Raw genomic sequence first — 16,426 nt, 5'->3', positions numbered from 1 at the left:
TCACACATTGCCGCCAAGTTAAGCCTGTCTGCTTTTATGCCAAGCTACCACAGGGTTAAGGACAGGTTAATTTGAGGTTTCTAGTGACTTCACCCTAACAGGAAAGTGTAGTTGCTGCTTGAAAAGGGGCTCACGTCCTCAAGGAGTAACTCAAATACTTCATGCTTCATTTAAACCATATGTCCTGTCATTTTGCTATGATCTTGAGGTTAATGCTGACTTTGATCACAACTTAAATATCTCATATTCCCCTCTATATACACACAGCCATTACTTTGCACTTGCAACCCTGGAGCCAATCAGCTGTTCTTGCTAAAGCAGTGATCTTGTAGCAGCCTTTCTGAGAAAGGTCTGTTCACCTGATTTTAGTGATTATTAAAAGTACCTCACATATCACTATTTCACATGCAAATATTTGTGTTCTTTTCCACAATTTAGCATCTTAGGATTGCATGCAATATCTTTTTTGTAGCAACTATTTTAACTGGCATGAATAAAGGACCAAAAAACAACAAAAGATACAAGTACATGCAAGTCCAACAGAGATTCATGGGGTTACACGATTGGTGAGTGTGATAAATGCATCAAATCCAAATATTATGAACATACGAATGAGAAAGAAAAGGAAGGTGAATGGGGGGTGATATGCCATAGAATGGGGGATGAAAAGAAGTGCAGGAGGGGTAGAAAAAGGAGAAGGAAGAAAAGACAATGTCCACGAAATACAGGAGGGGCTGAGGGGTTTGGTAAGAGAGCAGGGGTGGAGAGTCAGTTAGGTAGGGCCTTGGTATGAGTACAACAGAAAGGGAGGGAGCATGGAGGCACCATCAGGCTGAAGGTCAGTGGTAAGGAGGAATCAAGAGCCAGGGTCAAAGTCAAGGTGAGTTGGGGAGGGGGATTGTCCCAGAAAAAGGGGACCACATGAGAAGGAAAAGTTCAGCTTTGTCCAACAGATTGTAAATTATTTTTTCATAGGACACAGCCTTGTACATTGCCTTGAGCCATTCCTCATGCAACAGCCATTATGGGGAGCGCCAATATTGCAGAATACAGATCTTGGTAGCCGTGAGGGCAGTGACGAGCAGGCAGCAGGCAATGCGGCTCAGATGGAAAGGTCCGCCAGGTAATGGAGGCATGGAGGAGATTCAGGGGGCCCGGTAGCAGAGAGGACAGATTCAAAGATTCCCAGAACATTGATCTCACTGCCATCCAGTAAGGGAGGACGGTAGGGCAGTTTAGTAATCTATGAACAATACTGCAGGGTGCATGATTGCAACTCTATCAGGCAGAGTGATGGACCAATGCCAGCCTTGAAGAATCTTAAAAAGAGCGAGTTTCACCTGGCCTTTAGGACACTTTGGTTCAGGCCCTCCATGAGTTCCACCCAGTCCTCCTCTTCACACTACACCTGCAAGCAAGCCTGCCAGGTAGTCCCAAGCCTGGTCAGTTGCAGCTGTGATTAGAGGTGCTGACTACGAGATTGAAGAATCCGAACATCCCGCCCTTGAACTGACCTCAAGTATTAAGGTATGAGAGCACCTGAGAATGGAGGTAGTTCCATGGCAGGGGACCCCATCTGCTCCGCGGGCAGTGGCACAGATGTGTATAGCGCCATTGCTAGGAGCACAGAAGGCCAAATTTATCTTGTGGGACCTCAAAGGACTCGAGTTCTCTGCCTGAGATCACATGGGTAAGGTGTAGGATCCCTGCTCTACTTCAGGGGCCCCAGTCAAGCATGGCCCCTCCTATGTGGAGACAAGTATTGTTCCATAGGGGAGCCTTGTCATAGAGATGAGTGTTCACCGTAAGGAGCTTTTTGGGCCCGCAGCCAGGTGGCGAACATGGGTTTCAGCATCGGGTCAGGGAATTCTGTGGTGGCGGGGCCAGGAAAATAGAGGGACTGCAGTCCTTCCGTACCACCCTGGAGCCCAAGTTCAATTGCGACTTATAACGTGGGTCTTGGACCCAGAGGTGCATGTAACCAATTGTATTTTGTCACATGTAGGGCCAGACAGTAAAGCTCCACAGATGGCAGGCGCAGTCCTCCTGTTGATCTGTGGGTGATAAGCTTCCAGATCACTAGACGAGGTCTTGTTGGACCCCAACCCAAGGCCTTGATGGATTTGTCTATCTGATGGCAGGTTTGACGGGGTATTAATGGGGAAGTTACCCAGGAGTGGGTAACCATTTTTATCGCTTGCGTTCAACCCCATAGAGAGAGGTTCAGATGGGACTATTTTGTGAAGTCTATTCGCATGCTCTACATTTGGGGGTCCAGGTTGTCTACCACCATGTGTTCCAGGCCCCTGTTGACTAGCACACCAAGATTCCTGAGGCTGGAGTACAATAGCAGCACTTGTGGTGGTCCTTGACAGTGGCAGTGCCTTGCTTTTCCCCCAGTTCACCCTGTATCGCGAAATTGCTGCAAAGGCATCAATGACCTCTATTACCATGGGGATGGAGGTGCGCTTGGCTAACGGGGCCAATACGATGTCATCCACATATTGATATAGAACCCGGGACTGGTGGCTCAGTGGACTAATGCTTCCACTGCAGGGGCTTGTGTTCAACCTCATGGTCACAGGTTCAAATACCAGTGGGTGCACTCAGCCTTTCATCCATCTGAGGTCGATAAAATGAGTACCATTGAGTTGGGTAACAATAAACATCTGTTATTCAGGGCCAAGATACCTATGGGTGAACGTGCGCTTTACAACTACACATGTTATGTTATAGTGTTGAGGGATCTCCGGGAATGGGGATCCCCGCAATCCAATCAGATTGGCGCATGAATGCCCCCAAGAACTCTATTTAAAGGAGAAAAAACAGGGAGGAGATTGTGAGGCCCTGACGGGTGCCACTACAGACCTGGAAGGGGTTGGAAACAAAGCCCTCACAGTTGACTTGTTCAGACGGGGAGTCATAGAGCCACTTACTCTGGTGATGAACTTGTCACCTAGCCCACATTTCCTGAGCGTGGCCAACAGGTAGTCCCACTCTATTCTGTAGAAAGCTTTCTCTGCATCCAACAGCAGAGCCAGCACCTCATCCTGTAGGTCAGCTGCTAACCAGACTGCATGGGCTAGTGTGAAGAGATGGTTGCTCAACAAGTGGCCCGGAGCAAAAACAACCTACGAATAATGAATGAGAAAGGGGCAGACTCGCTTGAGGCAGGTTGCTTGTAAACTGGCCAATATCTTGACATCACCACTAGGCAAGGATATGGGGGGATAACTGCTGCAGAGAAAGGGGGTGCTTACCTGGTTTGGAGAGAACCGATATCAGTGCCCTGTTGATCATTAATCCGAGGGGGCCTCAACGATCAGCCTCAGTTAAGGCTGCATGGAGAAGGTCCACCAACTAAGCCTTGGTCTATTTATAAAATTCGACTGGGAAGCCGTCCTCGCCCAGGGCTTTGGGATTGTATGCAATCTCGAAAAACCTTCTCTGTATTCTCATGAAATTTGACCATGACCTTAAACTTCAGATGTTGCCTCTCTTCTTTTCTTTTTCAAATGAACCTCCCTTTTCTTCCTATCTTCTGCATGCCTCCTCTCTCTCTTATGATAGCCTTCTGTAAGTTACATGCATGTTCACCTTAAACTCTGTTACTGTATTTCTGCAAATTGCCCACAACTCGTTTAATAGAACACAAACTCGGTGGGCCCGATTCACAGAACTAACTCAAGACAAAATCCTAAACTTACTACCATTTTGGTATTCACAGAAAGCACTTACTCATTTCGGTATTCACAGAAGTTAGGAGTCCTAACTTTATGACTCCTAAATGCCTTCTGTGAATACCGAAAGTCTTAAAGTTAGGATTTTTCTCAGTTTAGAAGTAGTACAGTTAGGAAAACTGATAACTAGATGCTGGCTGCAGTAAAGTCAATGGCAGCTGGTAAGTTTAGGAGGGAGAGGGTGGACGGGACACATACGCACACATACACAATACACACTCACAGCCATTAATTCACACGTGCGCACACACACACAAAACCATCCATTTACAACACTCATTACCAAACATTCATACATACACATATGCATGCACCAAACATAAATTTCAAAAGAGACACACACTTACCTCCAGGTCTGCCTCAGTGGTTCCGGGAGGCTTGGAGTTAGAAGGTCAGCCAATGAGGGAAATCAACAGTCCCAACGTCCTCAGAGAGTTGGATGGGGTTATTAAAACGTCTGACCCCACTCCATTCTGCGATGAAGTGTCACTGATTGAGAGTCAACCCTGGGCGCTTCAGGGCTTAAAACTGAAACTCCCAGGTGCGAGGCAATCAGTGGCATTACCCATCGTCCCTGACAGGACAGCCTCAGGGACCTTTGCTGAGCTGAGGAGGCCTCACCTACAGGAGCTGTGACTTCTTCAGCTCAGCAATCAGTTTAGTAAGCGAGGAGCCTGCACATTTAGTGCATGGCTGACGCCTGACCTGAAAATGAACAGTGTCTGTCAGGCTGCTCTTTGTTCAGCCTGACAGACACTGTTGATCAGGGGCAAAAGGTGAGGGGGCGGGCCCCTCAATCCCAGTGGACCAGCCATGGCTGAGTAAAATGCTTTATTGCTTAATCAGGGGCAGGGGCCAATTACAATACAGTATATAACCCTCCTGGCCCACACTGATACTAAAACCCAGATATTCGACAGTCTAGTGTAGTCCGAACACAGTGCATAACAAGTTCCTAATACTGCTTAATACACCTGCACTTACATAAGAAAAAGACGGCTGTGGTCATGTTTTTCATCCTATATGGTATAAGTCCTCAGCCTCACCAACTGAACAGCCATTAAGATCTGCCACATCTGCTGGACAATGGAGAACCTTAATTTAGTCCATCGGCCATTGCTTCATTTGTTGGCCAAGCAGGCAAGATCTGTCACATATCAGGCTGTTACTGATTATTTGATAGTACCCAACCCCGTCCATGACCCCAACAAAAGCTTCATATTGGAGGTGGCAGTAATAGTCTTTGACTGCCCCTAAAAGATGTGGTGGGTTACAACTTACATGCCTCACAAAAATACATTTGAAGCGGAGAACCCATCTTTCTATGATAACGTTGATTACCTGGAAATACCTGCTCAGTCATGAGTACTCAGTCATATATGTGGACTGCCTTCAATTACATAAATAAGCATTTTTCTTCAAAGATTACCAGGGGTTACTATGAAGATCATTGTGTCGTTTTCTAGGAAAAAGGTTTCCACAGAAGGCAACTTTAGGGTATTAGACCCATTGCATTTCCTTAAAGGGAATGGCTGTGTCCTTCACTCAGGCTCTCTGTTAACAGCCTTTGGGTGTTGGCCTGGTTCTCGATTCACCATGCAGGTCTCTGTTGGCCATGCTTCTTCTGACTGTCTGTTGCATTGCTGTATCCAAGAGAAAAAAGTTGGAGCTAACTGGAGACGACTAGTCCTTTTCCAAGTACAGTGGGGCATATTATCAAGGTCCGGCGTTAAAATTATCGCCGCTTTATCGGCAGAAAACTGCCGCTAAAGCGGCGATAATGGGCTTGCTAATATGCCGCAGAGAATTCCCATAGAAACCCATGTTGACACCAAAACATGGGCTTCTATGGGAATTCCGTAGAGCATATTATCAAGCCCATTATCGCCGCTTTAGCGGCAGTTTTCTGCTGATATAACGGCATATAATGTTAACGCCGTGCTTGATAATATGCCCCAGTGGCTTCTGGTGCCTGATGCACCCTTAAACATTGGTGGGAGTGCAATTAATTTAACAATGAGGAGGATGATCAGGTGATCAACGTGTATCTGGCTCTGATTTTTATGCTCTTTAACCCCCTTTGCCAAGGCTGAGCTGAGACATCTGACCCTACTTTTGCCAAAAATTTAAATGAGAAATCTAAGGCATCTGTGATTGTAATGCATGCTATCTTTTGAGATGGGTGAGTTTCCATGTCAGATTTTGCCACTGGTCCCTCTGGAAACCTACCTGCTGCAAACTGCCTGCTCTCCATTCTGCCTGCTATAATCAAATCTTTGTTTTTTGGCAGTGAGGGCCCAATCATGGTGTGTGCTTTGTAAAGAAGACTTTTTTCTAATTTTGGTGAGGATGGGCCACACAAAAGTGTACTGGCATATCTGGCTTGAATCCAGTAATAGTGGGCTGAAAGCGTGGGCACCAGAATCACCTAATTGAAAATACTTCATCCTTCCAGAGGAGATTTCCACTTTTCATCTCTCTCATCTCTCCCATTCCACATCCTTCTTCCTATGCTTCTACTTTTCTACAAAAAGTCCTAGAAACGGCAATGAATTGGGTGGTGAAGAAGATGAGTATGAGGAAACCTATTGGGGCAGCTATGATAGATGTGACATAATAATTTTTGATATTCGGGACGTTTTGCGTAGTGGCAGGTTCATGGGATCATTTGCTCTTATATGCCCCCATGTTTCAGTGCCTATGGATTTCTCAACAACCAATGAAGAGATTTAGGGTGAAAGTCTGGGACTGTCCCTTCATTTCTCTTGGAAGGAATTCTACCCTTCTGTGTCCCGTAAGCAGGTCAGGAATACAACAGTGAACCCAGATAGTCTGCTGTGCAAGGCCTTCAAGAGAAAAAACACTGGATACAGGGCAATCAATTGACTAGCAGTCATGGATGTTGCTCCCAAACTGTCCGTCATGCTATCCTTTAATCGGCTTTCTATCGTTGTTTTCTCGTTGGCCATCTATACTGCCCTCCAAAAATCGTTCCCAGAACTATGAATTGGGCACTGAGAGAATGTGGCATGGGTGGCTTTATTCGGCTCTGATCTGCTTTGAATCACAGAGTCTACTGGACTCTTGTCTACATAGAACTCCATCTTCCATTACATTCTGCAGCGCACATAGAAAGAGGAAAATGCCTCTGAGGATTATTTTTGTGCAGGAAGGTTTCCTTGCCTGCACAAAAACACTCCTGCCTACAAGGCAGGCAACCTTGCACCACAGCGTAAGAGTCACTGCATTGGCACTAATCACTCAAAAGGGCGCCAGCACAAGCAAAGGATAGGAATGGGATGTATATTATTAACCATGCTGCATTCTTGTCATTTCCCTTTCACACAGCCTAGTGCAGGAAGGTGGCTTGCTGTGCTGCGTTGATTGAAAGCTCGATAAATGTGCCTCTCAGTTTTGAATGGTGACAGCCAGTAGCTGCTGCGGTGAAGAGAACCCGCTCATCAATACACAAGGAGTCACATGTGTGCCACCTTGGCCTCTGAATATGTCCACGCCTGGAGGTCAGGCGTTGTCCACCCCTACATCAGCAAGTCACATGAATGAGTAGGGGATTCAGCGGCTCAAACCCGAACATGCCCGCTTTTGCCACTCCTCTCAATCTTTTTTAAAACTCTATATCATTTTTTTCTCCACAAATTTCATGGGTAGTCATATTATTTCTATAGTGGCCTTGTATCAATAATTTGTAAAACTGTTAAGACATATTTGTGAGCTTCTGCCAGTGGCAGTAGCTGGGGCAATAGTAAGATTCAAGCCCATCTAGGGATACGCTCTGCTGGTTGAAGCCTTTAAGACAAGTCTTCAAAAGTTCCATGTTGAGCAAAATCTTCATAACATTCAGCGTCAGATATGCCCAGGACAAAAATCATAAAACCAAATGTGAGACGTTTTTTTTTGCTCGAATTGCAAATCTAAAATATGATTAATAAACACAAATTATGTCTCTAATAGGACTCCAAACTACCATACAAGTTGCATTAAAGTATATGTCCCAACACGAATCCTGTGCTCTCATTGGAAAGTACTGGAACTGCTGCGAGTTAGAAGAGTCTGCTCGCGAGCTGCTCTGTGTACTCGTCAATGACTTCTCGAGTTAGGTGTGTGAAACTGTCCCATTTCTTGTTTGATCAGGAAAAGGCCGAAGGCTCTGGCGTTTGTATTTGGTTTCAATCTCTTCCTGGTACTGTAGAGCGCGTAGGGGGCTTTCTTTAGACACGTTTTGATAACGTCGAACGGGTGATCGCGATGATAGTGCGGATGGGGCAAGAGAGAGGCAGCTGGTCGGACATCGCCGGCCTGGGATTGAGTTTCAGGTCTTTGATGATAGCAAAAGTTCCTGAGGTACGGGATCTATCTTTCAGTTAATATAACCACTTAAGATATGTCATCAATTATTGAAACAAAAAACTTACATATTATAGACAAACACTACTGGAAAATCAAAACCAAATCAAATTGCATTAGTATATTCGATAAAACATTATTACAATGCTTTTATCAAGACAAAATTAAGGCATCTATGTGAGTACATTATAAGGTCTTTTTCAACCATGCTACAGGGCGCTTCATTAACGATGCTCATCGCCAGTGACAGGATTCTGAAGGGTCCTTGTCAGCCTTTGGTACAGATGGTTTTAGCATTGTTTTCAAATATGGTAATCTTGCATGTCAAATGTAACCAAGGTCCTATCTTTCAAGTAACGCAAACATCACAGTTGTGTTTATGGTTCAATATGCTATATGAGTGTCTCTGCATACACGTTATATCATGACGTCCAAAGCAGACTGCAAAGGCCTCCATGAGGTGAGCGCACTCCGTGATGGGAAGCACACTCATCGGTTGTGCCGGACTGAGCTCCTGACCCATCGGACATCGGACCCATCGGACATTGCCTGGGGGTAGGAGACACGGGCGGCCGAGGGCTGCCACTGACTTTCAGACTGAGTCTTCAGCTCTCCAGGGTTCATTGCAGCAGGTACAACAGGGGCATGATAGTCAGACAAAGAGCTCCCTGGAGGTGGAAGAAAGGCTCAGGTCTGGCTTTTGTGTTTGTTGTGCCAGAGCTGCTTTCCATTCCCACTCCAGCCCGGCGCTTAGAGGCCTTAATGCATACTCAAAGTTCAGGAGCCTCCTGCAAGGAAACATTGAGTGGATATTTGAACGACTCCACCCTGATATCTATCTGCACTCTCTATGGGACTTGTGCCAGCAGAGAGAGTGAGCACAAGCATCCAAGAAAGTATTGGAAACTTGCCTTTAATTTCCTTTTTACAGGCGACTTGTGGCGCACCTAGTTGCCTATAATAAAGAAATGGCACAGGTGCTCAGCTGTAGTATCTTATTACAGTTGGATTCTGACAATCCAACGCCTGCTGCTGTCAAAGTCAGCAGCCAATGGTAAAGGCAAATCAAAAAGCATAATTAAAGCTGCAGTTAAAAAAAGAAAACAAAACGAGTCTTTTCTTTACCCTGCTCTGCTTTTCTAACTGAATAGTGATAAGTAGAAAGAGGATATTCATGGCAACATGTTTATTGTTTTCCACACCTTTGGTAATTATAAAAAGAAAGAATCTCTGCATGCTTCTACACATTCTGGGCTACTGCGCTTTCTTATTAAATCAGGCCTGTATTAAACTGTTTCTAATTGCTTTTAGCAACAAATGACTAACTGCTTTTTTGGTGTGGTTATTTTTGCACTGGAGATTGTACTCTAATTCTTCATGTTTGCAAACATAGGGGTCTATTATATTGTCGGGCACCCGACATTATTTCCCGCCCGCCTCCCATTTCCCCCCGCCACATTATGATTGCGGGGGGTACAGCGGCGGACGGGAAGACCGTCCGCCGCTTTTCTGCCCAGTCGACAAGTCGACCGGGCAGAAAAGGGTTGAATATGGTGGCGGTGTCTTCTAGACACTGCCATCCATATTACAATGCATGCGGGAAGCAGCCTTTCTGTGGCGGTGTTGCCGCCACTGAAAGGCATGTGGTTTTCGCAGTTGGGGGCCCGTTGCTGGCCCCCAGGATGTTGGGGGGTAGGGGGACACACATTTACATGCACAACATGGCAGGCACCGTGCGGTGCCTGCCTCGTTGTGCATGCAAGTGCGCAAATGCACAAATGCCATTTTTGCATTGCGGCGGGTGCTGCTGACAGCACGGCCCGCCGCAATGTAAAAAATGCCGGATGCACCCTCCAGTGTGGCAGGCGCATCCGAATTGTGGATGCGGGACCACCGCACACATCGTGGGCAGTCCCATTTCACGATGCAATGGCGGGCAGACTTTGTCCGCCCGCCATCGTAATAGACCCCATAGTATCTCTTTCCTATGGAAGAACAGTGCACCAAGGATTTAAGATGTTTGTGGAAAATTTGATGGTGTGACCATATATTATGAGGAATCAAGTACCCCACCATATATTATGAGAGTATTGCAAGTCACCTTGGAGTTCCATGACCTTATCAAGTAACTTGACCTGCTGCTTTATTCCTTTACATGGTTGTAGAACTGCTCGGTGATGTGCAATAACGTTATAATAACAGTGAGGCAGTACTATATCCCACATATCCAAGTTCTGGTTTTCATATTTTGAGATCTCTTTGTGATTGCATCGCAGAGAATATTAGAGATTGATGCAACAGAAATATCTTTGATTTTTTTTTTATACTGTAAAATTATATAAAGTGTGTTTACAGATTATAGTTAAAGAACCTCACAATCTGTCAAATTACCTAAATTTGAATTAAACTTGTACTTTTTAAAAAGCTGATCAAATATTCTTCTAAATCAATAACATTTTTGGTATCAGGTACTTTCTATGCTGATATTGATGTCACATATCTTTGTTAATCATGATGAAATGGGGTAGCTAGTTGTGAAAACAATATTTTGCTTGTTTTGTATGCAGTTCCACCAGTTATTCGTGTTTATCCAGAGAGCCAGGCTCGGGAGCCGGGTGTGACAGCAAGTCTCAGATGTCATGCCGATGGCATTCCAAATCCCCAGCTTTCATGGCTGAAAAATGGAATGGACATCACTACAAAGCTCTCCAAACAACTCTCACTTCAAGGTACATTGCATGTATGGCATTACTTTTTTGTGTATTTATTTGTACAAGTTGGGATTAACCATCGTTTTTGAGTTAATATTTTCCTCTAAGTGTTTTTGTCCCTTTCAAATAATCAACCATGAGCTGTTTCAAAGGCTAAAAAGCTGTCTCACTGTTGAAATTTAAATTAGCTGCATCTACTGTGACTTGATTTATTTAAGTGATTTACACATACCTGGATGGATAGCAGTGTTTATCTGTTTTATTGTCATTTTATGTATTGTTAGATCTTTATGATTCAATACATCAGCAATTATGGTTGAATTATCGAGCAATTATTCAACATATTTATGTATCTGAGGACGAAAAACGGCTCTGGCCTAAGTGAATGTTAACCATTAGAAGCACTCTTCAACAGCACATTGAAACTCTGGGGCTAGACACTCCCTATCTTTGGCGGGAGGCATAATTATGGAAAAATAAAACTATAATAGAGATCTATCCTTTTTCATAAAGTAGATTCAATCATGCTTATGACTGCACTGTATCTATATACACACACACACAACAAACACACTCATTCTCTTTGTATAGTGCATATTTATTTTGGGGTAGTTTCTTCAAATTTCATCAACAATGGGCACTGGATGCAACTGGCTCATTTAAGTTTACCTTTCATGAAAAAAATGGTGAGGACCAGAGGACACATGATTCTGTGGCTGCAGTGTTTACTGTCTAGTTATGGATCTACTGTATCTCAACATCCATTTCCACGTAAATATCAAAATTTGCAGATTTCACAAAACATATTGTTTCTACCTAAAAATTAAGAAAATAATACCGTAGAGAATGTGAAACCTAACTTATATTTTTGATACATACTCAAGAAATAAGCAGCATCATTTTGTCCTCTGCACCGCATATTCCTAATTATTTAATGTTAAGGCTCCATGGAGTTGCATGGTGACTGTCATTATGATGATGAATTTCATTTTTCACAGGCAACTGTAAAATATATTTCTTGATACTATGGTTCACTGTAAAATAAGGGTTGTTAGACCCCTGCATAATTTATAATTAAAAGCACCCAAACATGTGATGTTGATATATTCATAAACAACATACATATATCTAGATAACTGTAGATTTCTAAAGAGTAGATCAGCATTTGATACTGTTAAAAATGAAAGCTGAAAATGGACAGATGCATGCTTGCAGAAACCGAGGTTTTTAAGATGAGGGGATGCCCCAAAAAATGGGATAAGAAGTGGTTGCAATGGAATAAGTACAGAGGAGAGCCATGTGTGTCACCTACAGTTGAACTGGAGTTGAATAGACGTGCTGAACAGGAAAGTGTTACTTAAGTGTAATGTACATTTATGTTTGCCCAGCTGTTATGTTGTTTATCTTGAACATGTCGTCCACCCTTGTATGTATGGCTGTAATTAAAACCAATAAACAAATAAAAAAAAAAAAAAAAAATGAAAGCTGAGAAGAAATAAAGATATTACTGTGACCATATCAGCAGATTTGGGGAAGACCGTAGAAAGAAATATCGAGCCAATACTTAGTAAATCAAAGAAAGATTTAGATAGCACGCATAATCTACATTTGTCGCTAGTGGGGCGGTGTAACGTGGTGAAAATGGTCTTCCTCCCAAAAATTGTGTATCTTTTCAGGGCTATTCTGCTCGAATTCGAGAAAAAGTGGTTTACCGCACTGGAGCACATGGCTAATAGGTCTATTTGGGCACATGGGAAAACTATGAGGGCACTGCGTTTTATGTCTTTGCCAAGGGAGAGAGGAGGGTGGGCTGTTCCCTATTTTAAAATGTATTATTGGGCAGTGGCCTTTCAGTATATATGCGGGTTAATTGGCGGTGACGCAAATGATTCCGGAGCTAAGTCTGGATCAATTGAAATGTACGCAATATTAGTGGGGGAAAATGCTGAGAATTGCTTTTTTTTAAATTCACCGTGCCTAGCTATTTCAAAAGAACTAGATTTAAGACCCTGATGGCCGCCTATAAAATCTGGACGGCATTCCGCAAAAAAACTGGCCTAGGCAGATTAAATGGCTATACACAACTATTCAGAAACCCCACCCTCCAGGTGGAAATCTTCTCATGTTCTATAATGGCAGAATGGGAAGAGCGTAGGATCCAGAGGCTGGGGGATTTAATGGGGCACCTCGGAATCCGACAGTTTGGAGATATACAGAATATCTATGGTATTAGTAAAAGGAGCTATTTTAGATATCTACAGATTCACATTTTTATATGTGGGAAAAAGGGGGTCCCGGAGGATTCAGAAAAAATTAAATTATGGATGTCATCAGGGATGGGGAAGATTGCACTATTCGAAGGATTTATGCTGAACTCTCATTGTTGAAAAATGATAACCTTGAAAAGTATGAGAAGAAGTGGACTGATAAACTTGGAGCAGACTCGGACAGCTTTACAGCCTCTCTAGAGTTCGGCTGTACCCTGCTATGCTCCGCAGGCCTACAAGCCCAACAATATAAAACAATTTTTACCTTGTTCTACACACCAGCAAAGATCGCGCAATGGGGGGGCAGACAGGAACTAGATGTCCGCGGTGTGATAGCATGGACACGGAAATAGTACGACATACCCACAACTACAAATCTTGAGGAATACGATTGAACTGTTTATGGACAAAACATTAGAAATTAAAGTCTCCCTTACCCCAGCGGTAATTCTGCTAGGGATACACAACGAGGGCAGGCAAGATTCGTCACAGTATTTCCTCTTTCTGATTATGTCAGTATTGCGCTTCTGCATTGCCACAGCCTGGCTGGATAGAATAGCCCCAACGTTTCAGCAATGGCTTTGCCAGATTACTGTCTATATATCATTTTGTGAAAGGTATCTATGAGAGAAAGGGGAAAAAGGGGAGATTACTTGGAAAGCGTACCTGGGGGCCTATTTATAGATAGAAGGAGAACCAGCAGCATTAATAGTTTTATGGGACATAGTTATCCCCTTTCACTATTATGTTTCGTTCTTCGCTTTTCTCTATAAATATGCAACAATGCATTTGTAATGTTTTTTCTTTTTTTTTCTTCTTATTTTAGATGCTATTCCCCTCTTGTTCTGGGTTGGGCTCATTGCTCACTATATATTGTATTAAGAAGGATGTATATGTCTCAGATAATATTTGTATAAGTTGCTGAGATAAAATAAAAAACTGCAAAAAAAAAAGAATGTTCAAGTGTGGCCCTAACATTCCTGTTCCAATTTATACAGCATTGCAAGATGTTCTATGTCCCCAATCAGGGTTGTCTGACCTCCCATTTCATGTTGTAGTGTCATTCTTGAAAGTGAATGGTAAAACTAATGTAATTTAAGCTTCCTACAAAATGTATCAATGTGAGTATCCACAAAGTCAAATGATTGATTAGGGTAAAATGGAACACCCAACTACAATATCTTATGCACCTCCAGTATCAAAGTATATGCAGATAAATTAGTAAATTATCAATTTAGAACCGTGGTCTCCAACTAGTCGATCGCAAGCTGCCGTCAGCTCACAGACACCCTGTGAGCAGCTCACGACCCAGTATTTCCGTTCACCATTGATTAGCAAGTCTTTATTATTTTGATTAGTTTCAGGCCACTTTGCAGCCTTTGCTCATCATCAAACAAACCAGCTGCGCTGCATGGCTCACTTGAGTTTACTTAGGGCGGGGCTGGCAGAAGCAGATGACATCATTGCCAAAGGTCTGACTCCAGCATGTGCAGTATTAGACTTTCAAATGGGAATCTTGCCGCCTCCCTTCTGCATCCAGGCAACACAATTCCATCATGCTCGACCTTTGTGGCCAGTGCACTGAAGCAGCAGCCTTGACAAAGAAGCTTTATCATAAGGCCCAGGTTTTCAGGTTTCCTGGTGGTGTGACACATTGGACAAGAATGAATCAGTGAAAGGCCCAGGGCAGCTATCATTTCCAACTTAAGAGGCACGCAGACAGAAAAATAAAAGCAACTTTCATTTTGAAAAATGCAAAATGGAATAAATGTCATCAATGTTGCCAGGCGGAGTTGAAAAGCACAACTATGTTGCATTGAACAGGCTGACTTTTCTGTCTTCATTCAACTTTTGTTGCACACACTGGAGGTGTAAATGGATATGCGCTTATTTCTGACCTTTGTTAATTCTAGTCCTAAAAAGAGAGAGGGAGGGGTGATTTTGCAATAAAAGTATTGTTGTTTGTAAATCACTGGAAGCTGATGAGATGAAAAGTTTTTATTTATTGAAATGCCCACATGAAACTTCTTTCTTCTCTACTGTACATGTTTAAGATCGAACTTCCTGTTCACCTTCAGAGCTTATTTATTATTATATAATTCACAGTTATATTAACGCTGCCTTGAAAGGTCTGACTTTTCTTTCTTGATTCAGCTTTCTTTCAAGCTCTGAAGCTCTGAAGTTAAACAGGGAGTTCTCTCTTAAACATGCATATCGGAAAAGAATGAAGTTTCATGTGGGCCTTTCCATAAATAAAAATGTGTTCATCTCATCAGCTTCCACTGAGTTAAAAAAAAAACACTACTTTTATTGGGAACTCACTCTTCTCTCTCATACTTTAAAGTATGGTGACTAAACAAATCCAAGTCATTCTTATAAGTGATTCTAGGGCACTTTATGTATTTTGTTCAAACCACTTTATTAGCTCTGTATAAATAAAGCATAAAGTCAATAAATCTGGATGTGGGGAGTGGGGGGTCTCTAGGAACATTGCACAAATTGCTTGGCCTTTAATAGCTCACAATGATTTTCATTGACCATAAGCAGCTCTCACTACAGAAAAAGTTGGAGACGCTGATTTAGAATCATTTGCCTCAATGCCTTTGTTCCCCTGGTTATTCATTTCAGGAAATATTAATTTTGATCACCACTCCTCTGCCTTTTCCTTTAGTTTTTCCCTGCCTCTTGGGGACCCACTGCCCCTGGTATTCATTGTTTTGTCTTCTTCAGGAGAAAATAATAATCTAGAAAAATGATTTTTTTGCCTTTTCTTTCATCAATGTCACTTAAACTGTCAGAGTTCAGGGTATCAGCATTGTCCCAAGGTACAGACTACTTCCGGTTATTGTCGGTTCACATTAGTTCCTATTTCCTTTCTTATGGAGTCCAAAAGTTTAGCAAATGTAAACACTAAACTCTGCACATAATCTTTCTTTTCAAGAATGTTTTTCTCCTCATTTTGTCCTGTGTCTCCTGTTCATATCCTCCAATCTCTTCTGCATGTATTATTTAAATTCCTTAATATATACCAATGCTAGGGCTTGGATTTGGTCCTAAATTTGACCACGTTTTATGTCAGGGAAGTCATCAACCACTAGATCTTTAAGCAGCCATTGTAGATTGCTCTGAGAACTAAGAGTCGGGAGCCACTAAACACTCATACATCTGTGCATATCTACTGTGAAGTGGATTCAAGGATGTAGTGGCTGCACACTGGGAGATATATAAGTGTTCTAGGTTCAAGATATGTGGAAGATACCATGGTTTGTTTCCTGCAGCCTTCCCACTGTTTAGTTGGAGATATTGGCATTGCGATGTTCCATTATATGTTGCAAGCTTTGGT

At 42.9% G+C, this 16,426-nt stretch overlaps 1 protein-coding gene across 2 annotated transcripts in view; it reads left to right on the top strand.

Moving 5' to 3' along the window:
* Nucleotides 1-16,426, top strand: part of FSTL5 (follistatin like 5) — a 2,810,134-nt gene that overhangs the window by 2,070,773 nt on the left and 722,935 nt on the right. For both annotated transcript variants that reach the window (XM_085641771.1, XM_085641770.1), the window contains exon 9: nt 10,673-10,834. In XM_085641771.1, the coding sequence (XP_085497897.1) occupies nt 10,673-10,834 (162 nt within the window). The remainder of the gene's footprint in view (nt 1-10,672; nt 10,835-16,426) is intronic.

The sequence above is a fragment of the Triturus cristatus genome, chromosome 2_2 (genome assembly GCF_964204655.1).
Source record: "Triturus cristatus chromosome 2_2, aTriCri1.1, whole genome shotgun sequence".
NCBI lineage: Eukaryota > Metazoa > Chordata > Amphibia > Caudata > Salamandridae > Triturus > Triturus cristatus.
The sequence above is the reverse complement of the archived record's forward strand: the minus strand, read 5'-3'. Positions and strand labels throughout refer to the sequence as shown.